The sequence below is a fragment of the Heterocephalus glaber genome, unplaced genomic scaffold, assembly GCF_053883595.1.
Source record: "Heterocephalus glaber isolate CG9 unplaced genomic scaffold, H.glaber_assembly_v1.0 deba00000122, whole genome shotgun sequence".
In the NCBI taxonomy this organism is placed as follows: Eukaryota; Metazoa; Chordata; class Mammalia; order Rodentia; family Bathyergidae; genus Heterocephalus; species Heterocephalus glaber.
In genome coordinates, this window is record NW_028258138.1 from 88,591,665 (window position 1) to 88,617,775 (window position 26,111).

General features: G+C 42.3%; 1 protein-coding gene and 1 pseudogene across 2 annotated transcripts; one reads left to right on the plus strand and one right to left on the minus strand.

The window, feature by feature from the left end:
- Positions 1–111: 111 nt before the first annotated feature.
- Positions 112–24,833, minus strand: Trim69 (tripartite motif containing 69). 2 transcript variants are annotated; one of them, XM_004835482.4, is made up of 7 exons: positions 24,566–24,833; positions 15,580–16,053; positions 14,313–14,408; positions 9,263–9,496; positions 8,256–8,278; positions 8,051–8,175; positions 112–704 (listed from the first exon to the last, which is right to left on the minus strand). In XM_004835482.4, exons 1-7 carry the CDS (start codon positions 24,569–24,571, stop codon positions 163–165), a joined length of 1,500 nt encoding a protein of 499 aa, XP_004835539.2. In that variant the 5' UTR covers positions 24,572–24,833; the 3' UTR covers positions 112–162. The 2 variants fall into 2 exon arrangements, with proteins under 2 accessions (XP_004835539.2, XP_087037586.1); XM_087181460.1 differs by lacking the exon at positions 9,263–9,496.
- Positions 20,535–24,518, plus strand: LOC147830568 (coilin pseudogene; annotated as a pseudogene).
- Positions 24,834–26,111: the final 1,278 nt, after the last annotated feature.

Here is a 26,111-nt window from a genome sequence, read left to right on the forward strand (position 1 = left end):
AGGTGCCCATGAAACCCATTGAGGACTCTGAGAATGAAATTCCATGTATGAGCCCTGTTATTCTGAAGTTCTCCATGCACTGAGAAGATAACCCACTGAGACTGGTAAACTATTTCAATACTCCTTTAATAACACTCTGAATTTACACAATAGTATGACTGATCACTGTGGGTGTAAGATACGCAGTGGTTCTTTATTCTCCCCACCATCATTAAGGCAAGGGCAGAAGTAGGGATAAAGTTTCTCTGTGAAAGTGCTATTGAAGGTGTAAATGTGGGTCATGGTATTGGCATTATAGAAGGACACCTGCCCTCCCTCGTAATCCAGGTAAATGCCCACCTTGGTAAGGTTGTTGGCCAGTGGCAGACTGCAAGAAGGCAAATCCAAAGCCTTTAGGTCAGTTTGGTTCCTGAGTCTTAAGAGCCAGAATCCTCGCTCTGGAGTTAGAGGACAGTTGCCCTTCCGAATGATGGACTCTCTGGCAACTCCAACTGTCCATTTTGTCTTCTTTGCTACTTTGACTTCCCAGTACCACTTTCCAGATTCGAAGCTTTTGGAGCCCAGCACAGCCACACTTGAGTCGAACCTCTCTGGATCATTGGGCATTATCTTCTTAGTGTCACCATGCCAGACACTGGTCCGGTCTTTGGATAGCACTAGATTTGGGTGAGCTGTTTTAGGGTCCAGGGTTAATGGACATAGGCCTAGTAGTAAGAGAAAGCAGGGCATGGGAGGAAAGAGAAGTGAGTGGGAATTTCCACCGGAAGAGACAGCATTTACCTACCTCAGTGCTTTATCTCTCCATACACACAAAGTTTTAGACATACTGTAGGGCGTATTTATAGGCTTTTTATTGTTTAGGTATCCGTGTTCTATTTCCAGACATTTTTATATTAAGGGCAAAAATCAAGCTTTACAGTGAAGTAATTTATGTCTACTAAAGGAAACAATACACATAATGTAAATCTGTACTAATAAACGCAAAAGTACCAAAGGGGTAAAAATTAGATAAGGTTGCCCTGAGAAATCTTTCTAAGGAAAATAAGTATTTTGTTGTGAGAGAATAAGCGAGATGTATTTGCAATGCTTTGTGGGTAAACAGTGGGGGAAAAGTAGAGTAAATACAATCACCTCTGTGGGAGAGATAGGTAAGACTTAGCTAACTGCTAGGTTTTAGATGCCAATAGTGAGAAGTTTATATTGGATTTAACAGATAATGAGACATCTGAGATCTGGTGTGATTCATGCTCAGCATGTGGCCTACAAACTGGTTCCTAATCTGGGATAATTTATGTAGAAATTGAGAGTAAGATTTGAGGAACTTTTATAGCAATCTGAAGGAGCAGTTTCATGTCCAGTGAATTAAAATTGGGTCTTTTCTTTTTAATCTTTTTAAATATCAGATTCTAAGTAATTACATTGTATTCCTAAAAAAATATCACTTCATGACAGATTGAGATTTAAAAAATATGTGGATGCTTAAAAAGTTGATTGCATACAAATAGTAATCACTAGAGTCTAGGAAGAGTAGCAGAGAGAAGGGGGAGAATGGGATTGGGTAGGAGAAATGATTCTACTGTACTCTAATTCAGTAGGGCACTGTAATCGACAGCAGTTTATTATCTATTTCAAAATAACTGAAAGAGTTTGAAGCTTCTTGATATATAGGAAGGAGAAATGTTGGAGGAGATGGAAATGCTAAATGCTAATGACACAAATTCTAGGTGTGAGATAACCAGACATTGGCATGAAATTTGATAAAGGAACTATAATAACTGTGTGGTCACATCATGAACACAGATATATCTGCATATATTTGTTGTTATCGGATTTATTTATCCTTGGAAGTGAGATGGGTAGAGCTCAGCTGTCTTCCTGGAAGAGCCTGAGCCTTTTCCATCATCCCAAGGACTTCTCTTTTGAACAAGAGGCTTAGAAGAGTTTAAAATCCTGAATTTTTCTGTATAAGGTGACTCCCCACCCCCTCACGTACCCCCATGCACTTTGGGTCATTAATCTTCCCAATTCGAGGACTGGAATTTCTTTGACAGTGCCACCAGGACCTCTTACCAACCTTTTTAGGATCCAGCTTGCTCACACCAAGCCTCTGACATTTGTGGCTAGCTCAGCCTGCACTGGCTCTAGAGATAACCTGTGTACAGCAGCTCCGTGTCCTGTGTTTCCTTCTTGTGTCATGCTTGTCACAGATAGTTCTGTCAGCTCCACACAGCCGCAGAATAGCTGTGTTTTTGAACCTAAGCACTCCTGACTACTTTCACAAATGCGTCAGCCTGAATGACTAGAGTGGCCTTTTACCCTTCTGTTTCTATTCCTGCCCATCTGCAGCCTAATTTGCTTATCACGAGTGTAGTTGTACAGTTCCCTTCCCTTCCACTTCCTGTTGCACCTGAGATAAAATCCAGAGTCCTTGGAGAGATAACAAGAGCCATCTGGTTTACCCACCTCTCTGACTTCATCTCCACACAGCCCTCTTGCTTACTTTGATCCAGTTTCCCTTGCCTTTTGACAACTCCTTGAACATTCCCAGCTCATTCCTACTTTAGGGTCTCCAACACCTCCCCACCACCAGTATTCTTTCCCTACATGGTTCATGCCACATTATTCAGGCCTTTGTTCATGCAAATTAAATAAAATGTTAGTCTCTGTCATGAGTATTACTAGGAGTGTTCATTGTAAAATTCTTCAAACTTTTTTGTGTTTGGAAACCTGTACAATATAATGTAAGGGGAAAGGAGTTACCGTCTCAGAGACGTTTTCTCTGGCCAGCCTAAGTACAACCCTCTTTCTGCCATCACTGCTTGGTCTTCTGCTTTATATTTTCTTGTGAGGAAATTATTTATTTTAGTGTATGTGCTACCGAAGCGAGCACTGAAGTTATTTATTGAATGTACCCTGCTTTATTTTCTTCACAGTTGTTATCACTGTTGAGGTTATTTACTTCTTTGTTTGGGGGGGGTTGTTTGTTCTATTGTTGTTGTTGTTTTTTCCCAGTACCAGGGATCGAACTTGGGACCTTACACTTGTGAGGCAGGTGAGGCACCACTAAGCTAAATCCCCAGCCCTATTGTTTTTTGAGACAGGGTTTCACATGTAGTTGCCCTTGAACTCACTGTGTAGCCAGGCTAGCCTCGAACTCACTCACAGCAGTCCTCCCACCTCAGCCGCCTCGGTGCTGGGTTTATAGGTGTGCACCACCATACTTGGCCTAATTATTTATTTCTTCACTGTGCATCTCCTTCACCAGAATATCATCTCTGGGCAGGCAGAGCTCATCTGTTTTGTTTCCTCATGTATCTTTAAAATTGGAAACTGTTCCTAGGTGTCTAACTTTACTGAAGTTCCATGTGGAGCCTAAATCTTCCATGCTTTTGTTCCTGTGACCCTTCGGTCACACCAGACTGTAAACCCTGCCAGGGATTTATCCTCTCTGCTGCTCTTTTCCCTGTATTCTCTTCTTTTCCTCTCTCCACACATCCTCTTATTACTCATCTTTCTGCTCCCACCGAACCCTTTTCCAGTCTGCTTTTGGGTCTCCCTTCCCAGCTCTCCAGCAGCACCTGTTTACAAAATTCGCTCTTTACCTCCCTGCCTAAACAAAAACCGTGGCTGGCACACCCCTGTACATCCAGCACTCAGGAGGCTGAGGCAGGAGGGTCACGGAGAGAGGCCAGCCTGGGCTACATAATGAGTTCAAGATCAGCCTGAACTGCAGTGACACCCTGTCTCAAAAAACAAAAACAGAAACCTTGTGGTTCTTCCCCCCAAAATACACAGCTTCCATGGGACTATTCCTTCTCTAAATCAGTTGCCTGAGATCTGCTAGCCCCAGTGCCACTCCCAGACCACTGCTGTACTCCTCACCCTCGTGTGAAAATCCCTCGTTAGAGTCCCTCGTTATGTGATGCTGTTGTATACAAACCCCCTGGCCTTAGGGGCTTTCCACTCCTGGCCCCTAAACCCAGCCGCCCTCCCTTGGACACAGCCACCTCTCTTCCCTCCTTGAAGGTCCTTGACTTCCCTGCCACAGACTTTTTACTTCATTACCTTCAGATATCCTTACCAGAGACCTCCAGACCCTACAGTCATTGAGAACTAGTCATTCTCTAAAATATTAAATTCAGATATTCCATTCTTTTATTTCTTGAGCTTTCTGACTCTCATTTCCCTCATAACCATTACAGTGGACCCTTGAGTTACAACTGGACTGACATACGAACAACTTGGGTTATGACCGTAATTTTAGTTTTAACTTATGAACAAAATCTTGAGTTACGACCTGAATACTGGCTGCTTGTGCTCCAGATGGTCTCAGATACAGATTTAACCCTTACAGAGCTCTGGAAGGAATACTACAGCACCCTTTCCTGTGTGGGGTTAACTCAGAAATCCTGGGCCAGGGTCTCTCTGAGGACACTGAGATCCACCTGTGTACAGGAGAGGGACTTTGAAGGCTGTGGAGAGGAGCTGAGCCTTCATTGACCAACTTTCGTTACAAACAGCCCTTGGGAACCCTAAGTACAGAGTCCACTGTACTTAGCTTCGTTAACATCTGTAGTTCCTGATTTCTCCTTAGTATCTTAATCTGTTTCCTTCCTGACTTAAAATCCTTCTCTCAACAGCTCAGCTTCCCCCTTTTTTAAATAATCTTAATTTATTTTTGGTACCGAGGATTGAACCCATGACCTTGGGCTCGTGAGGCAGGCGTGATGCCACTGAACTAAATCCCTGGCCCTAACCTTAATATTTTTATCCCCTTGCCTGCCATGCAGTTTTGCAGCCCTGCATCTAACTACCCATTCAAATTCACATCCCAGCTCTGACTATAGCGTTGTGCAGATAGATACTACTACAAACTCATTATTTTCACTCTACGCTAGATCATCAACACTGCCCACAAGTCCTATATTTCCCAAATCAAACTCTCTCTGGTTCTTTACAACAACTTCAGATCTTCGACTCCCTCCTGAAACGTTTTATTCCACCACTTATTCCCTTACTCGGAGTCAGAAGGTTTCGTCTTCTGCTTCACAGAGAAAATAAAGTACATTCTGTAGAACCCCACAGTCCTTCCCACTCATACTGCAAGGTCTCTGGCAAAACTGTCAGCCTCCACCATCTTTCTCTCCTCTCCTCTTCCAGGGGAAACGGAAGTCAGTGTCTCCCCCTCCCCCGCCTTCCCTACTTCTACCAGTTCTGCCTTTTCTTCTTTTTAAAAATTTTCACATTTGTGGTACATAATGATTACATTCATCATGGAGAGCTGATACTTGTACAAAACACATTTTAAGGACCGGGGATTTAGCTCAGTGCTGCCGCCGCCTGCCCCGCAAGCGCAAGCGCAAGGACCCGAGTTGGATCCCAGGAACCAAAACCAAAACACATCTTAATTCTTTTTGTTCTCCTTCCCCTCCTCTCCCTCCCTGCTCCCTCCATCTCTCGGATCCCCTTCTCATTTTATGCCCTTTCTCAGAAGCATTGATTCCAGCCTTTCTACATGGATTCTTCCTTCTGGCATATTTTTTAAAGTCCTCTTTTGAGCCCAATGGTAGAGCACTTTCCTAACATGCACAAGGTCCTGGGTTCAAACCCCAGCACTGCAAAGAAAAAGTGTCCTTTGACTCTTATATGTACGTTCCCTTCTCGGTCACGCTTCTCAAACAGGTGACCCTTTCATTTCACTACTGCCTCATTTCCAAACCACTCCTGAATACATAACAATATAATTTCTACCCATCCCATTCTTGAAGTCGTTGTCAAAGTCACCGCTTCTGTTGTCTAGTAGTTTTCTTAGTAACCATCTCTAAATCTGGCATGAGTGACCACACACTTCTCTCTCTCTCTCTTTTTTTTTTTGGTACTGGGGATCGAACTTGGGACCTTTCGGTTGTGAGGCAGGCAGTGGGCACCACTGAGCTAAATCCCGGCCTCCACACATTTCTCTTTGACACTCTCTTCCCTCAGATTCAAGTCAACTTTATTTCTTGGTGTTTCTCTTATTTCTGCTGCCGTATTCCTCAGACATACATCTGATAAAAGACTTATATCCTTTATAACTTATCATTAATGCAACTCAATAAAAATATGGGCAAAAAATTGAACATAATTAACAAAAAAGTTATATGAATAGCAAAGAAACGTGAAAAGTTGCTCAACTTTTCAGGATGATCATTACAGATATACAAATTAAAACCACAATGAGATATTACTGTACTTCAGATAAAATAATTAAATTGAAAAGATTGACAATATCAAGTTTTGGCAAGGATGTAGAAACTAGGACTGCCATCCAATGGAAGTGGGAAGGGAAATGGTACTGCTATTTGAGAAAAAATAAACGTTTCCTGGTTTCTTATAAAATTGAACATACATTTAGCAAACACCCACAAATCCCACCACTTGATATATACCCCGAAGAAATTAAGACACAAGGATATGTAAACAGATAGTCACACAACTTTATTCATAATGGCCCAAACTGGAAACTACCCAAATACACATCAATTGGTGAATGAATAAGCAAATTGTCATGTATCCATAAAACATAATTATTGATACACTCAAGAGCATAGGTCAATCCCAGAAGTTACTGTGCTAGGTGCGAAAAACAGACACAAAATATGGCACAAAATATGATTTCACTTGTGCAATAGTTCCGAGAAGACACATCTAACGTAAAATAAAGCACCTCAATGAGTGTTGGAGGTTGGGAGAATAAGGGAGGAAATGATTGCAAAGGGTGATGTTGGAATTTTTTTGGACTGACAGAGATTTCCTGTTTTGGTTATGGAGATATAGGTACATAAGTGCATAGTCTGTCACAACTCATCAAATTGTACAGTAGATGCAAGGAAAGTGGACTAATTTTATGCTATGTTAATGATGCCCCAGTAAAGCTGACTTTCTTCCAGTGTCAATATCCTAGAAAAATTATTAACAGGGATAAATTTGTAACTTTAATGAAATCTACAACAAGTGATGAGTCAGTCTATTTTCACTCTTAAAAAACTTTCAAACGGGCTGGGGATTTAGCTCAGTGGTTGCACTACCTGCCTCACAAGCAGAAGGACCCAAGTTCGATCCCCGGTACCAAACACAAAACAAACCAAAAAAACTTTCAAACTTTATTTCTATAAAAATTTGTATTTAGAAACATAATTTAATGTTCTGGAAATGCCATTTCCGTTTTTTTCTCCTGCTCGATCCTTTGGTATGTGCAGGAATACAAAAACTTAGCACTTAGTAACCTTTTTAGACACATTTATTGAAATTATTGGTTTTCTTCAGAAGCACTGAAGAGCTCTAATTTCCTAAGAGAGGATGCTTTATGCTGTGACCCTCAAATGCAAGACCTTATGTGTACAGAAAAAGCGTGTGCAGAAACCTTCAGGGATTTATATAGCTGATTTAACAAAACAGGATAAGGTTTTGGCTGGTTGCCATATTTTATAGAACAATCAAAATCAGGCAGAGAAGTAATTCTAATAGAGTGGACCCTTGACTTAAAAACTCAGTTTGTTCTCAAGGGCTAGCTATAACTCAAGTTGGTTGATTGAAGGCTCAGGCTCCTCCACCAGCCTTCAAAGTCTCTCTCCTGTACACAGGCGGATCTCAGTGTCCTTAGAGAGACACTGGCCCAGGATTTCTCAGTTAACCCCACACAGGAAAGGATGTTGTAATGTTCCTTCCAGAACTCTGTAAGGGTTAAATCTCTGTCTGAGTCCATCTGGAAGCACAAACAGCTAGCATTCAGGTTGTAACTCAAGACTTTGGTCTTAAGATAAAACTAAAATTTCAGTTGTAGCTCAAGTTGTTCCTATGTCAGGCCAGTCATAATTCAGAGGTCCACTGTATCATTATGGAGTCATATATTCTTAGATCATAGCAAGAGAGGAAATTCAGTCATACTAACCAGCTTCCTTTTGGCTAAATGCTAACCTTCCCCCACATCAGATTCTAAAGAACCAATCAGGGCCCCAGAAGGGTCCCATCGATTACCAGCCCTGGGAACCAGTAGTCTAGCCCACAATACCTGGAGAGAGCGTGAACTGCATTTCCTTCCAGATCCTGTACTGGATGGGACCTCTGAACAGGCCGGGGGTCAGCTTCCTGGAGATCAGCCCTCTGGGCACCAGCTCCCAGGTTCCTTTTTCCAAGCTGCAGGGACAGAAGTCTGCTTCTTAGACCCTCTCCAGGACTGATGGAGGGTGTCAGGAGTACCACAGGGAAACACTCACCTAGTCAAGAGATGTGTGATGTCCTAAGAGAGGAAAGGAGAAAGACAGGAGTCAGATACCTGCTCATCAACTCCAGAAGTTTCTGTTGACTCTGATCACCACCAGAATCCGAGAGTCAGTCCGTACATCCCATGTACCTGTGTAGATGGTCCCCAACCGACTTCCAGCATCTTTCACCCTCCCTACGCTTTTGCTGATCTGCATCTCCCATCTAACCTAAGATAAATTGGCCTTCCCTTGCTTTGATTTCCTAAATTCTCTTTTATAGGCAAGAAGAGAGAAGCCAATACGACAATAATTAGGGATAAACGTTGTTGTTTTGTTTTTGAAAGAGGGCCTCTTGCACTCACAAGGCAAATACTTTACCACTGAGCCACATCCCCAGCCCTTCTTACTATATTTTGAGACAGGATCCTGCCAAGTTGTACAGGGTGGCCTCGAACTTGTGGTCCTCCTACCTTGGCCTCCCAGGAGGCTGGGATTTCAGGTGCCACCATACCCAGCTAAAGTTAAACTATCTTTTACTCATACTTCCAAATAGTCTCAGAAGAAAAGCACAGTAGACATTCCAGTCCCAAGGGCACCTTGCTTCCTCCTGCTAAGCTTCTGAGGTGACAATGTCACGGGCTAGGGCCAAGTCCGGCTTCCATCTTTTCAGAAAGGTCAGTGCATGATTGCTGAGAGCCAAAGATTCAACACAGCCTGCCACATTCTTATTTTTGAGAAATAGATTTTCAGAACTCTTTATGGAAAAAGATGAAAGTATTACTACACACTGTGGTGTTATTAATGGGATTTTATTATCTTGTTTTCTAGAGGGTGAAAGCAAAGCTTTCTGTGGACCATAAGGCAAAAGCAGCCTCCTGCTTTTTTCCTAGAGAATTTTAAAAAGCACTACAGCAGTTGTGTGTTTTGTTTTGTTTTGCCCTGGTGGTGAAAGGCCACTGCCACGTGCATCCCAGCCCCTGTCCCCCATCTGGGGCCCCCAGCATCCTGTGGAGTCTCACCTTGAGGAATTCGAAGGTGTTCTGCTGTTCCATCCGAGTCTTGATGCTCGCCAGCATATCTTTGGCGTGGAGAACCTGCTGCTGAAGCTGGTTCAGGCTTAGCTCCATCTCCTCGCTCAAGGCTCTCCCTTCCTCCTGGAGGGCCTTCACAATGTCCTTCTCTTTATTATGCAGGAACTGATGCAGCTTTAGAAACTCCAAGGACACGTGCTCCTGCAGATGTACCTTCTCTTCCTGGAAACTCCGTGTTCACCACAGGTATTACTAACACTAGCAGATGGTGTTGAGGGCCCATATCACTTATGCTAACACAACTCGGGAAATACCAGGCAGGAAAATGCATGTAAGTCAACCTTCAAACCTGCTGAAAAGGAGCCCTTTGGGAGACTTACTCCCGCTTTCCCAAGTTTAATAGTTTAGGATGAAACAGGCAAAAGTGGCCGTTAGGTTTTTGTTGTATAGCATTGTGGAGTTGAATAATACCCTCCTAGACTGTCACACCAGTGTCAGGCAGTACTGTTAGGCTGGGGCCACAGGCCCCTGGAAGAGCCGCCCTTACCTAGAAAGCAGAACCCTAAGAGGATGCTGCTTCTGCTGCCGGGAGCATCTAACAGAAGTCTGAAGCGCTGAAATTGCTAACTGTTACCCTTTAAGTTCTTCGGTGACCTCAGCCTCCTCACAGGGGAACCCTCGGATATCCCAGCTTCTCAGCTCCTCATTCTCCTCATTTCTGGTGATTCACAGCTTTATCTCATTCCCATAGTCACACCTAGGATTTTCATCAGCCCCAGGAATTGCACTGTCTCCAAAATAACATTTTATGCTGGGAGCTCCCTTACTCAGGAGCTCCTGTTGCAACAAGTATTGGATCTCATTGAAACTCTGAGTCTGTTCCTGAGCTTCTCTCCTCACAGCTCCTCTTTCCCATCTTGGACTCCAGGGTCCATCATTATTAACTGCAGTCTTAACAGCTCATCCCTTCTAGCTCACAATTTCCCTTTCCCTTACACCTCTCTCACCGCTGTTTCTCGGTCTTATTTATTGGTTCCACTTTCTCAAATAAGCTCTAAATATTAGAGTTACCTGACATTCTGTCCCAGCTGCTTTCCTCTTCTCATTCTATTCTTCCTTTCTAAGCAGCACCCTCTCCTCTCATAGCTTTAAATATCATTTAATGATGACACCTTGTCTCCAGCCTAGACGAACTTCTGAGCCCCGGGTCTCTATATCCAACTGCCTGTCTGATATGCCTCTCACATCTGATCAGTTTCCACATCCAGGTTGTTTCTGTTTCCAGAGTACATGCTCAAGGAGTTTATTTCTCTGCATCACCACTGCCTCTCTCTAGTCCAAGCCACTGCCATCGTTCTCTGGGATCCCTGCAGTAGTCTTCTAACTGTGGTCTTTGTCATTACCTCTCTCCAATCCTTTCTCCACACAGCCACCAGAGATATTTGCAGAATGAAATGAAACAATGTCCTGTTTAATGCCCTTTAATAGTTCATCATTATTCAGAGAATGAAGTTTTAAAATGCTTAACATTTCTACACCAGGGTCTACACGACCAAGGCCATATCTGCTTCTTCAATATTATTTTGCTTAGAACACATCAGTTTTATTGTCCTGCTTTTGATTCAGCAAGCAACTTTCTGTCTCAGGTTTTTGTATGTGTATTTCCCTCTTCCTAGAACCTTCTTCTCATGGCCTGTTTTCATATTCCCCTCACCTAGCTCACTTGGTTGTTACTTATCCTTTGATTCTCAATTTTTAATATGTGACTTCTTCAGAGCATACAGTCTAGGTTCTCCATTTATATATCCGTTAAAAAAAATTTTTTGGTACCAGGAATTGAACTCAAGACTTTGTGCTTGCCAGCCAGGCACTGCGCCACTGAGCTACATCCCTAGCTCCATTTATACATTCTTTTTTTTCTTTGGTACTGGGGATCAAACTCGGGTCCTTGTGCTTGTGAGGCAGGTGCTGGAAGCACTGAGCTAAATCCCCAGCCCAATATTTATATATTCTTAACATGCCCTATTTCATGTATAATAGTAATCACCATTATTGTTTTATTGTTATTGATGAATTGATTTAATTAATATCTCCTACTTCCGGAATCTGATATAATACCTGACTCACTCAATAAATATTTGCTGAATGAATCAATGTTGACACTAATAATTGAATTAGGAACTCTTACAAAAGGAAGAAAATTCTATGAATGGCCTGGGGATTTATCTCAGTGGTTCCACTCCCTGCCTCGCAAGTGCAGGGTCCCAAGTTCGATCCCCAGTACTGAAAAAGAAAATTCTATGAAGCCATCATTCTTTCCATCTGTCCTTTCCCTGAGCCTACATATCTCTTCTTCCAGATGCTGAATGCCAGGGAAGGCTCTCCTGCATAGAATAACTAACTAATGAAGAAACAGGGCTCCCAGTTTAGCTCCTCAACTTAGGGATCGATCTGCCAGATCTCTAACCATTAATGTTCTAAAGCTCCTGTGAAGTTGGAAGTATAAGCAATAGCTTTATTTAGTTTGGAAAATGCTAAGAAAGATCAGATCAGCTGGGCATGTAGCTCAGTGGCACAACACCTGCCTGGCAAACTTGAGGTCTTGAGTTCAATTCCTGGTACCAAAAAAAAAAGACCAAATCAAATAGGAAAGGTATGCAACTGGAGGGGTCTAGGTCCAGGATTCTTAGTTGTGAACTCCCAGGAAAGAAAAGAATTTCTTTGGAAATAGCAATTTTTAGTGAATTTTTCTGGTAAATTCCTTATTTTTCCATAAAAAGACTAGACAGATCTCAGCCCCACAATAATCACTTAGTGACTGAATTATCAAAATGATCGGATATTAAGCAGAAAATTAATCTGCTTTGTTATCAACTATTGGCAACCTATTGTGGGTTAAATCTAAAATGTTCCCCAAAGGCCAGCTGATGGGCTTTTAGGAAGTGATTGAATTATGAAGGCATTAATTTCACGTATGGATTAATTCATTGATGAATTCATAGCTGAATGGCTATTAGGAGAAGGGCCTAGGTGAAGGGAAAAGGTCATGGGGGCATGACCTTGGGGACTGTATCTTGTCCTTGGTCCTTTCTTTTCTGGCTCTTTTGCTCTTACCCTCTTTCTCTGCTTCCTGGCTGCCATGAGGTGAGCAGCCTTCCTGTGCCACACCCTTCTGCCATGATGTTTCTGTCTCACCATAGACCTGGAGCCAAACAACCATGTACAGAAACCATGAGCTAAACAAACCTCTCCTCTCTTGTTTATCTCAGGCATTTTGTCACAGCATCGAAAAGCTGACCTACACAGAAAATTGCTACTGGGGTCTATATCTGTCCAGGTAGTTTTAGTGCACAGGAGGAGTTTGGAAAATTTTGGAAGAGTGATAGAGAAGCCGTGGAATGCTATAAGCAAAACCTGATGAGAATTCTGGGGTGGGCTTAGAAGTCCAGAATGCAGGCAGTAAAGAATGTGCTCATGAGACTTCAGATGGGAGCATGGACTCTACTGGGAATTGGACCATTCATGTTATACTCTGTCAAAGGATTTGCCTACATCTTGTCCATGCCCTAAAACTTTGTGTAAGGCTCAATTTAAAGGTAATGGACTAGTTTATCTGGAGAAGAAAATTTCAGTATAACAGTATAACATTTAGTTTGTGATGTGGATATTGCTGGCTGCTTTCAACCAGATTTACGGTGGGATTCAGGAGTAAATAGCAAAACAGAAAGATTTATAAATTTTGCAGTTTGGCCAGAAAAGAAGCATGTATAAAGCTGGGAGCAAAGAAGGTATCATTACAGAAGAGATTAGCACCACTGAAAAGAAGGCATGGTGGGGCATGCCTATAATGCCAGGACCTGGGAGGCTGAGGCAGGATGATCACCACAAGTTCAAGCCCAGCCTGGGCTACACAGCATGAGCCTATCTCAAACAAACAATCAGAATTAAAAAGCCAAGGGCTTTATACTGGGACAAGAAGAAAGATGTCTTGAGGGCATCTCAGGAATCAGCCAGACCCCCCACCCATTGCAGGCTCAAGGATGTAAATGTGTAAACCTTTTATTTGAGAAGAGAGCCCCTACACTCATATTGTGGCAACGTGTGCCTTGGTGGCTAGACATGAAGCTACAGAATTTAATATTTGGCCTGCTGAGTTTCAGGCTTGCTTTGGGCCAATTTCTTTCTGTTACCCTATTCCTCCCTTTTGGAAAGGGAATGTTGTTCACTCTGTACCGTGGTATCCTGAGAGAATATAACTTGCTTTTTGAATTTTTATAGGGGCTGACATTTCAGAGCTGTCTTGAGTCTCCTAGGAGACTTTGGACTTGGACTTTGGGTAACACTGGAACTTCTAAGAATTTGGCAAATCTTAGAAATGGACTAAATACATTTTGCACAATGAAATGGATAGAAGCCTTTGAGGTCAGCAATGGAGTGTTATGGTTTGGATTTAAAAAGTCTCCAAAGGCCAGCTGATGGGCTTTAGGAAGTGACTGGATCATGAGGACATTAACCTCATCAATGGATTAATAAATTGACGAGTTCATAGTTGAATGGTGTATTAAGAGGTGGGGCCTAGTTGAAGGAAGTGGGTTATGGGGCATGACCTTGGGGACTATATGTTGTCCTCAATCCCTTCCTATCTGACTCTTTTGCTTTTTCTCTCTTGCTTTCTGATTGCCATGAGGTAAACAGCTTTCCTCTGCCATACCCTTCCATGATGTTTCTGTCTTGCCATAGGCCAGAAGGGAGCTGGTCTGCCATGGACTGACACTTCTGAAACAGTGAATTAAAATAATTGCTTCATACTTTAAATTGTTTATCTCAGATATTTTGTCCTAGCAGTGAAAACTAACACAGTACCTATTCCATGAACGTATTTCCTTCTGGCTCATTTTTGTCAGTTCTCTAATTATATAGCCCATGCCATTTGGCATATTGATAATATATGTATGGGCACCTTTGCCCCCTTGTAGCTGAAGTTATAAGGAAGGTGTAATCCAGTTCTATCTCATAACCCATCTACTCTGCTCCTCACCTTGCAAGAAGCAATAGCATCCTTCTGCTTGTTCCTGAGAGACTGAAGTTCCTTCAGTGTTGTCTCCAGTTGATCCTGGTAAGTGGCAAGCTCCACCTAGAAACACCAAATAGAATGAACCCATCGCAGGGTGGGGGACACAGATATCTCCAAAGCCCATTGTGCCAGAACAAGGAGGCTCTTACTGCAAAAATCTTTCCCTTCCCCTGTATCTTAGTTCCTGTCTCTCTGAAGAACTGTGAATGGGGCTGAGGATCTCTCTCAGTGCTTGCATAGTATGGGCTCTGGGTTTGATGCCCAGCACCACCAAAAATTGTGAACATAATTATAAACAGTAGAAAAGCTTAGTTTTGCCCTCTTATTAGCTAACTCTACCAATTTGAAGAAGGCAGTGGAACTCTACATTGTGTCACTCTGGCTACACTGTTCTCACCGTATGTCCTTTTACTTATGCTGTTCTCACTCAGCACACTTGTTTCTTCCCTCTGCCCGTCCAAATATTAACAACTTCCCAGTCCAAGCCCTGTCCCCTTCCTTCACTGTACGCTCCCTGATGTAGCTTTCTCTAGTCCTCTCAGAAATTGTAAACAGCTACAAATTACAAGTGTGACAAAATGTAGTTGTCAACACTAGATTATCGCATATTGCTTCTGTTGTTCTAGTAATTTTAAACTTGACCACATTTTGAAACTTATAACAAGAGCAATATCTTTTACATCACATCATCTTCTGTACGGTATGAGATTGAGGGAGTCAGCTAAAGCCCCTCCACTGTACCTTTCCTATAAACAGCCACTCTGGAGAAAGAACTTTGCAAAATATTTTGTATTTTCTGAACACTCTGAGATTTCTCATTATTACAGTGGACCCTTGACTTACGATCTCAATTTGTTCCCAAGGGCTGGTTGTAACTCAGTTTGGTCAATTGAAGCTCAGGCTCCTGTACACAGGAGAGAGACACTGGCCCAGGATTTCTCAGTTAACCCCACACAGGAAAGGATGCTGTCATGTTCCTTCCAGGACCCTTTAGGGTTAAATCTGTATCTGAGACCATCTGGAAGCCCAAGCAGCTGGCATTTGGGTCGAAACTCAAGACTTTGGTCATAAGTGAAAAACTAAAATTCCAGTTGTAAGCCAAGTGGTTCCTATGTCAGGCCAGTTGTAACTCAAGTGTCCACTGTATTTGGTTAAAGGAGTGAGGCGGGAAGAGAATCCCCACAGAAAGCATTTCCTAACTCTCCTAAGGGCCTGCTCAGGGCTCACACACCGTGAAGACTTGGACAGCGTCGGGGATTTGCAGGAACTCCTTGGACGGCCCCATGCACAGCCTCGAATCCTTGCACTGAAAGCAGATCAGTTTCCCATCTGGCTTACTGAACAGCTTCAGGTTCTCTCCGTGCTCTGAGCACTGTGGATGGTCCTTGAGTAGGGGCAGCTTCTTCACCTTCTCCACCAGCTTCTCCAGCACGAGATTGAATGTGCATTTGCTATACTGACATAGCATCTTGCACTCAGGACAGAATGTTTCCTTTGCTTCCAGCTTCCAGAAATTTTGGATACAGGCTTGGCAGAAGTTGTGGCCACAGCTTAGCATCAGTGGGTCACTGAACCAGTCTTTACACAGTGGGCAGTGCAGCTCTGTCCTAATGTCTTGCATCGCCACATTAGAGGGGACAGGGGAAAATGAGTCATTCACTTCCTGGTTGCCTCGGTTGATGCTGGAGGAGGCTATCGAAGACACCTTGGGAAAAGAACAACTTAAGTGAGCATTCCTCTTTCCTGTTGCCCATTTCAACTTTTCGGGATGGTGGGCTGTATTCCTAAAGCAGCTGATAATTAATGCAACACAGCCAAAGTTCTATAATCTCTCCTTTCATACGGATAAAAAAATTCAGTGTTTTCTAGCACTAGTTCTCTCTTTAATAGAGAACCAAGGAAGAGGAGGAAAGAGTAATCAACCAAAGAAACATATTTTCTACATCTTTCTCTTTACCTGCCTTCCCAATTTATGCGCTGAACACTTTTCTTTCAACTTCTGTGCTAGTTATTACCTTTATTTTTATTTGCTAGGAATCAAATACAGTAATTGGAAGCTCACTGACTTTTCCTGAAATGAAACATATCTGTCCAGCCATTACACTGAGGAAGAAATAGAATGCTATTGGCATCCCACAAGCTCCCATAGGCCTGTTTCCAGGTGATTCCCTTCTCCAAGGTTGACCCCTCTCCTGATTTCTAACTGTCTATTAATTCTGCCTGGATTTGTGCTTTATGTAAATACAACCATAGAATGGTACTATTCTGCTTCTGAATCCTCTTGTTCAACATTGCATTTGTGAGATTTATTCCTACTGTATAGATGGAGTCCAATTGTTCTCACTGCTATATGGCATTCCATTGTGTGAGGATAATAATCAATTTACTTTTCCATTGTATTGTTTTGTTTTGTTTGGTATGGGGGATCGAACTCGGGTCCTCGCACTTGCGCAGCAGGTGGCGAAACCACTGAGCTAAATCCCTGGCCCACTTCCATTCTATTGTTAACAGGCTTTGGGGTTAGTTACCACTTTAGAGCTCCTATAACTAGTGTTGCTACCGACACCCTTGTTCATGTTCTTTGGTGAATAATATATATACATTTCTCTTGGGTATATTCCTGGGAGTAAGGAATATAGGATTGGCATATATTCAACTTAGATATTGCCCAACTTTTCTAAGTAGCTGTGTCAATTAATACCACTACCACTGTTCTCCCATATCCTTTCAACACTTATAGGTGTATTCATTTTAGCTATGAATGTACAGTAGTATTACATTGTGACTATAATCTCCATTTGCCTGGTGACTGTATGTTAGAGCCATTCCTCATGTTTATTGTCCATTTGCCCTCCCCTTTTTGTGAAGTACCTGTTCACAGCATCTATTTATTGTTGTCTTATGTATTTATAGGAACTCTAGATATGTTCTAAATAGGAATTCATCAAATACATGTATTATAAATATCTTTTATTCTGAGTTGTCTTTTCACTTTGTTAATACATATTTTATTGGGCCGGGGATTTAGCTCAGTGGTTCCACTGCCTGCCTCGCAAGCGCAAAGACCCGAGTTCAATCCCTGGCACCAAAAGGAAAAAAAAAAAAAATATATATATATATATATATATATTTTATTGAACAGAAGTTCTTAGTTCTTTCTTTAAACTTTTATTCTTAAATGTGACACAAATACAGAAAGCGGCATAAAAGAAATGTATCACTTACTGAGTTACTAACAAACACTGCATTTTTGTTTTTGTTTTTTTTGTTTTTTTTTGTACTAGGGATTGAACCAAGGGCCTCTGCACTGAGCTACATCCCCCATCTCCAATCTCTTTTTATTTTTTTAAACTATCGAGACAGGATCTCTCTAATTTCCCCAGGTGGGGCTCAAACTAGCAATCCTCTTGCCTTAGCCTCCTAAGTAGCTGAGGTTATGGGTGGTGTGTCAGCACGCCCAGCATACAGCACTTTTGATGAAAGCGTTTAAAGGCCACAGCAGCTTGGGGAAATGAATAACAGAATAAGGAATAAACAGACCAAAATTCCTGGGAAGAAAGAGAATAGAAAAGGACATGCATAGGAGAATGGGGGCTTTAAAAAACTCCCACATAAACCAGGTAATCAGGAAGACCACATGCAAGCCCAGGTCTGGACACACACTTTCACATCCGGCTCCACATGAGCAGGAAGTAAAGGCTGAGGCAAAGCTGTGAGCAGCCTGGCTAAGTCTTGAATCATTCTCAATGCAGAGACAATTTTCAAAGTCCAGGAAAGTACTCTTTTTCTTATTCCTGGATCCAGGCATTTGAAGAAACTGTCAGAACACTAGCTGATCACAGTGCTTGCAGAACACAGGCTTCAGTAGCTACACTACAAAGGTAACAGACTTTGTAATAGCCCAGCAAAGTCACTAAGAAAACAAACAACAAACTGGAGCAAACAGCAACAACAAACCTAGGGATGAGGAGGCTCTTACCTCCAGAGATGCCACATTGTAATACTCAAAGTGTCTAGCTTTCAACAAAAAGGCATGCAAAGAAAAAAACTATGGCTTCATTCACAGGGGAAAAATTAATAGAAATTATTCCTAAGGAAGCCCAACCATTGGATCTACTAGACGAAGACTTAACAATCTCAAATATGCTCAGAGATCAAAAGGTGGCCAGGAGAACAATGTCTCACCAAATAGAGAATAGTGGCAAAGAAAAGAAAAAAGAAATTATGAAAAGGAATGAAATAAAAATATGGAGCTAAAATACACAATAACTAAAAGGAAATTTTTACTGAGGAATGAAAAGATAAAAGAATGTGCAAAAATAAACAGAGCCTGAAAGACTGGGAAGAGAGTATCCGGCATACCAATTCACACATAATCAGAGTCCCAAAAAGGCAGGAGAGAAAAAGGTGTTACAAAAATACTTGATGAAAATATGATGAAAGACATGAATTTATACATTCAAGAAGCTCTACAAACTCCAAGCGAGATAAATTCAGAGAGGACAGATCCGCAGCCCTCCCTCCTTCCCTTCTCCATCCCTCCCTTCTTCAATTCTGAAAGACAAGGTCTTGCTATGTTGCCCAGGCTGGTCTCAAACTGTCGTCTAATCAGCTGTAAAACACAGTTAAAAATGATGACTGCTAACCCTTTTCTGCCACCCAAATCAGTTATTCTTCATAGCAGCTATTTTGTGGGGTTTTTGTTGTTTTGTGTTTTGAGACAGGGTCTTGCTGCATAGTTCAGGTTAGCCTTGAACTCACTATGTAGCCCTGGCTGGCCATGAACTCACCATATTCCTCCATCCTCAGCCTCCTAAGTGCTGGGATTACAGACACGCTCCATCAGGCCCATCTTGTTTTTTGAGTTTTATACCCCAGAATTCAGAGTTCTCTATATAACATTTGAATATTCCTGTTTCTAGTCTTATTTTTCATGGTTCTGTTATACTCTGAAAATTTTTAATTTACTATCCTTTTACATATTAATAATTCATTTAAATTTTATTCAACAAATAACAAAAGATTCAAAAAAAAGAGTACTTTTGCTGGTACCAGGCTGAGTAGGGAATTCTTTGAAAGAGAAAAAGAATCTACTTAATCTCTGTCTTCTCAGTATGTGCTTTTAAGACAAAATGAAAAAAAAATAAAATAAAAAATTTTAAAAAAAATTTTTTTAAAAAGACAAAATGAAGAAAAGTATGTTCATCAGAGAATATGCAAAGTATTCAAGAAAGTCAGGGCTGGCTTGAAAAGATTAAATAGTTGCATTTTGAGTAAGATAAAACTTGAGAAAAAACTGGATAGAGCAAGTGTACCTACTAGAGTGGTCTGTAATACTAGTAATGCAGTGCCTTTTAAAGGTGGATTTTAAATGTGTTTTTAAAATACAGTGTATCCTTGACTTATGAATTCAATTTGTTCCTTGGGGCTGGTTGTAACTCAAGCTGGTCAGTGGAGGCTCAGGTTCCTCTACACAGCCTTCAGAGTCTCTCTCCTGTACACAGGCAGATCGCAGTGTCCTTAGAGTGACAGTGGTCCAGGATTTCTCAATTAACCCCAATCAGGAAAGGATGTGTAATGTTCCTTCCAGAACTCTTTAAGGGTCAGCCAGGGATTTAGCTCAGTGGTTCCGCCACCTGCCTCGAAAGTGCAAGGACCAAAGTTCAAACCCCGGTACCAAAAAATCCAACCAAACAAAAAAAAACAGGGGCTGAGTCTGTATCTGAGACCATCTGGAACCACAAGTGGCTGGCATTTGGATCAAAACTCAAGACTTGGTCATAAGTGAAAAACTAAAATTCCAGTTGTAACCCAAGTTGTTCCTATGTCAGGCTGCTTAACTTGAGGGTCCACTGTACATTTAAAGTAGGTAGTAGTTGCCAGAGCTGGGCCAAGGGGAATGGGAAACTGACTACTAATAGGTTTGAGATTTCTTTTGGGGGCAATGAAAATGTTCTAGAATTACATAGCAATGGTTGTACAGCTCTTTGTATATACTAAAATCGGGTCGGGGATTTAGCTCAGTGGTTCTGCTGCCTGCCTCACAAGCACAAGGTCCTGAGTTCAATCCTAGGCACCAAAAAATAAAATAAAAGGATAAATTTATTATATGAAAACCATGTAAATATTTAATATAGATATTACATGTAAATATTATTTAATGTCATTGCTGACATTATATGATTGCTTGGGTTTTATGGTTAATTCATTTGCCAGTTAAGGTTTTGTCATTTGGCCTATCCTTCACAAATACATCCTCTCTCCTGTTGAGGGAGGAGAAAAGGAGAGGGCAGGGGCATGATCAGAGCTTGTTACATGTGTGTGCAAAGATGCTGTGTGTGTAAATGGGCTGCATGCACGTACAAATGTGCCAAAATGAAACCCTCTCGTCTATATAACTGATCTGCACCAATTTTTAAAAATACATCCCCTGCTCTAGAACATAGGATTGATCCTATAATATTTAATGAGCATTCACTATGCAAAATGCTGTACACACAGTATCTTACTTAATCTTTATAATAAGCCTTTGAGACAGGTGTTGTTTCTCCACTTTTAAGGAAAATGAAGCTTTGAGTAGTTCCCCCAGGTCACAGTAAGTGGTAGAGCCTAAATTTGAATTCTTTAGCTGACCCCAAAGGCTGTCAAGGCCAATCAATATGCATTGTGGAATTACATTTATTAACTATATCAAATGGCACAAGTTTCTATTGCCCTGGAAGGGGTAAAAATTGGAAACCAAAGAAGATTCCCAAATGTGAGCACCTGGAAACCTGTGAGGAAATCCCATCCACCGCCAGGCCCTCAGGGCAGATCTAACCCTAAGGCCAAGAGAGAAACTCAACCTTCTGTGGAGCAAGAGCAATGGCAGCCTCCGAGATGGTTAGGCTATGGCTTCAGTTTGACTACCCAACGCCAGTCACCCCACATTGTACGGTCTTCTGCCTTCTGGTGGATTTGAACAGATGCTGAGTTGTCACGGATCTCATTAGTTTCATCCACCAGTGCTTTTGGCTTCAGTTCTGGGGCCCTCCTAGGCCTCTACCTGGATGGGGGGCTGTTGCCTCCCACTGAGAGCGCGCGCCTGGTGAGGGACAACGACTGCCTCAGAGTCAAGTTAGAAGAGAGTGCAGTTCCTGAGCTTTCTGTCCTAGTCAGCAATGGTGGCAACACTCATTTCTCACCTGTAAAACCAAGAAGCGGCCTTCTAAATTGGAGGAAGATGAAGAAACCAAACTAGGTTGCATATTCTCAAAGAAGCACTGGAAGAGGCAAGAGAACAGCAGCAATCACGAGAAGGCCTCGGATCTGGACCCAAAAGCTGTCTTGGGCCAGCCTGTGAGGAAAAAAAGCAAGCGAAAAAACAATGCAGCTTGTGACAGGGTGGATGCTGATGACAGAGAGACCAGAAGGAAGTCACCGAAGGAGAAACGTGAGTATAAGAAACAGACCAAGAATCGCAGGTCTCCGAAAGCACAGGCAGTAAAAGAACGGAGCATCCTGAACTGTAGTCCCCCCAAAGGCTCTGCCAGATACGGCATTGGCAAAGCCAAAAGGAAAGTCGGGAGAGGAGTGTGTGCAAAGCACAGTCCCACGTCCTCCTCAGAGTCAGAGTCTTCTCATGAATTGAGCAGCGATCATCTTGGCAAGCCCACGCCGGAGGCTGGGAATTCCTGGGAGAAACTGTCCGCGAGTTACCAAAGGACGGGCCCTCTACGAAACACACAGCTGCAAACAAACCATGCTCAAGAGCCACCTTGAACCTTGTCCCTGGCAAGGGCAAGACCACCAGGGCCTCATCCTCATCTAGTTCAGATTGCAGTTTGGATTTAGGTGATGAAAATGTGGCATCCAAGCACTCACCGGAGCATGGGGTCAGCTTCTTAAAGACAGCCGGCCTCTTCACAGGAAGGGGTTGTCCGGGGCCCAGGCCCTCGCCTCAGACTCTGAACACCACAGGATGGAAGCCTTCCAAGTCGAGTGACGGCAGACAGGCTCCTGTTCCTCTGCCCAGTATGTCTGTCCCCACCAGCTTTGGCAGAGGATGGGGACAAGGAGAGGACCTTCTTTCTTGGAAGGGGGTGAGGGGTCGGGGCATGCGGGGCAGAGGTCGAGGACGAGGGCACGCTCTGTCCTGTGTCTTAAATAAAAACCCTGAATGTCAGAAGCAACAGCAGCTAAGCGAGACCATGACAAACACATCCACTATCATCCAGAATCCAGTAGAGCTACCCAAGGACTACAGTCTGTTACCACTGTTAGCAGCTGCCCCGAAAGTTGGAGAAAAGATTGCATTTAAGCTTTTGGAACTAACATCTGATTATTCTCCTGATTTCTCTGACTACAAGGAAGGAAAACTATTAAGCCACAATCCAGAGACCCAGCAAGTAGATATAGAAATCCTGCCATCCTTACCTGCTGTGAAGGAACCTGGGAAATGTGACTTGGTTTATCACAGTGAAAATGGAACCGAGGTGGTACAGTATGCTGTGACGCAGGAGAGGAGGATCACTGTTTTCTGGAGAGAGTTGATTGATCCAAGACTGATTATTGAACCTCCAAGTAACACCTCCAGTACGGAGCTTATCAGAGCATGACCTCCACCCCAAGGCTTATAAACGTCTTCCTGTGAAAGTGACTGCAGTGTGAGGTTTTTTATTTTTAAGAGGATTTAGAAGTTGTGTGTATTATTTGTTATCTTCATTTTACTGTATAGGGAAAAAAATCTACCTCATCATTTAAAATTGGGTATTGGTTTGTAGACCATTTTTTCCTTCAGATTAACTTCAGTTAACAAAATTTAAAACATAACATTTCCTGCAGGCATTGTTTTATGTTTGGTTTCTTTGTTTTTTTGACCATTGAAGTATCGGTCATCAGCTTACAATACTAAGTACAAGAACAGGCTGCATATCTTGTCTCAATAAATTTTATCAAGTAACATTTTTAAAAAATTAAAACATGTTGCTTCACCTAATTTTTTAACATTTGAGTTGTTCCATTAAATGTGGAACATCTTATAAATTTCAAGTTTTTTATACTTGCACTTGCGAAGAATTAACAAGCAGTTGAGTTTGTTGCCAGCAATGAGTTAAGGAATCCTTTCATGTTTTTCTCAATTTAAAAATTAAGGATTCTCAGGGACCTGTGTGGAACAGTGAAAACAGTACCCTGTGTGTGTTGGAAGGAGAGTGGGCAGTGCACCCAGGCGAGAGGATTCGCCGTGCGCCCCGGAGCAGGGAGTGGGTTATCTTGAGCCAAGAGCCTGGCTCAGTGTGCTGGAGTGAGGATTTGGAAGAGAAATTGCCTCTTCTGATACTCAGAGACCAAAATGGCTAAATATATGATGTGAAAATTGCTTTCTTTTAACAAAAGATCAGATCCCTCCTTCAGCTTTGCAGATTTCTAAATAAAGTCATATTGAACTTAAAAAAAGAGAGAGAGAGAAACTCAAGTTGGGGATCGACTGCACCTCTATAGATACTCTATAAATGGCAGGAATCGCCTAGAAGTCACCTCCTCTCCTTCCACACACTACACACCTTCTTGGAGAATTAGAAAGGGCCAAGGAATAAGACTGGATTGTTCTTGGAGACTTGCCAAAGAAAAGCATTTTTCTGAGTTTTTTTTTCATGAGAAGGTTCAGACTGTGAATTATTGATTTCTTGGAGCTCTTATTGAGAGGGATCTTAAGAGATTTCACTACTTTCCAGCCTCTAACATTCGCATTAATGGGATAGTGGAACACGCCTGTAATCCCAGCTCTCTGCCAGGCTAAGGGAGGGGGACGAAAATTCAAGCCCAGCCTGGGCATTTTACCAATTCACAAGATCCAGAGAATCTGTGATCCTCCCGCCTCAGCCCAGCCCTTTTGTTTTATTTTGAAACAAGTTCTCATTAAATTGCCCAGGCTGGCCTCAAACTTGCAGTCTTCCTGCTTCGGCCTTCTGAGTAGCTGGGGTTACAGGTGTGTGCCACCATGCCCAGTTTAGAGGGTAAAATTTAGTGTAGTTACGTTTTCCTCAGAAAGTTGCGGTGGATTTCATTACTTTCTTAACACCCTCTCTAATCTAAATTCTCAGTTATCCCAAGGCTTGGTATAGGAACCACAAATTGTCACAAATTAGATATTTCCCTGAATTTCCTTTCATGAGCCAAAAATCCACACCCCGTTTCCATTCCCAGAGAACCTGCCGCGTTGGAAAGGGGCAACTCACCGCCATGAAGCTCGGTCATCCGGCCACCAGGGGGCAGAGCAGGCCGCTTGGATCAGCTCAGCAGGCTCAGGGCGGCTTCGGGCCGCGAGCGGGCCGGTTCGCTCATTAGCACGGGGCTCAGCGCCCATGGAGGAGGAGGAGGAACCGTGCAGGAGCTAAAGAGACGACAAGGCCGCGTCCGGTCTGGACAGGTTCCGTGACAGTTGGGCAGTTGATTTGATCATCATTTGCTTGAGAGAGGGAGAAGCCTGCAGTTACACACGCACACGCACACACTTCATTACATTGAGGTGAGCGTCCTGCATTGGTCTGAGCTATTTTTTTTAACTAATTCTGATATTCTGTGTAGATAAAGATCATTTATTTCTGTGTAAACTATTGCTTCAACAACTACAAAGCAACAATAAATTTTTAATAATTTATGACGATCTGTGACTATTTCCATGTTAAGGTAAGTATTATTTTTGGATTTGATTCTGTAATTATTTGCTTTCCATTCATAATATCTGTTTCTGATTTCTCTGGTTTTCATTTCTGCCTTTGTATTGTGTGAGTCGTTTTTGGTGTTTCATTTTAATTTTGGTACTGTCTTTTTGTAAATATTTTTATGGCAGCCCCAGGTACAGCTTTCCAATCTTAACTTCTACACATCAGCCCATACCTTCAAAACTTAAATATAGGCAAGTTAATAACTGTAATACACATTTATTTACATGCTCAGGAGAAAATATCTTATGAGCTTTTTTAGGAAAGGGTTTTGTGAGTGAGTCAACAGGAAAATATTCAGAGTTTAGGAATGGGAAACTCAAGGAATACATGAGTGATAAATATATAAACATATACTCAACCTGAGTGGTCATTAGGGAAATGTCAACTAAACCATCGCATTATATCATTCAGTATTCTGAAGGCTAGTGGTCTGAAACTGTTATACATAATATTGGTGAAGATCTGGAGAAATAAGGGATTTTATGAACTTGTGGTGAGTGTAAATTCTTACACAATTTCGGGGGTGACTGAATGAGATTCCTCATGCTACCCCTCAGCAAGATGTCTACTCTGGCACATGCATCCCCAAAGGGCACATACTGTGTGCAGCAGCGCTGTTTGCCTCGGTGTAAGACAGCAAAACAATGCAGCCATGTGTTCATGCACTGGAATCCTCCAGTGTAGTTAAAATGAACAAGATTGTATCCACATTGAGAAGTCACACCCCCTATTTCACTGAGTAAAACAAGCAACTTGCAGGATACACACAGGATGCCAAGTATAAATAGTTATGTGAACTAAGCCTTTGTGTAAGAATGTTTGCCAGGCATGGTGCTGAACACCTGTAATCCCAACACTTGAGTGGCTGAGGCAGGAGGATTGCCATGAGTTCAAAGGCAGCCTGGACTGCATAGCAGGACCCGGTCTCAAGAAGCAAAACAACAACAAAATCAAGAATGTTTGCCTATGTAATAGAGTCTAAATGGAACTACAGGAATAAAGAACACTAAATTCAGGTTTGTGTTAACCTCAGTGTGAGTCTAGAGTGTGGATCGGA

Coding starts and splice junctions, on each gene's coding strand:
- Trim69 (XM_004835482.4), bottom strand. Junction 8,176..8,255: donor ATCACACATCTCTTGACTAG/GTGAGTGTTTCC, acceptor CTGTCCCTGCAG/CTTGGAAAAAGGAACCTGGG. Junction 705..8,050: donor GCAGTTCACGCTCTCTCCAG/GTATTGTGGGCT, acceptor TCTTACTACTAG/GCCTATGTCCATTAACCCTG.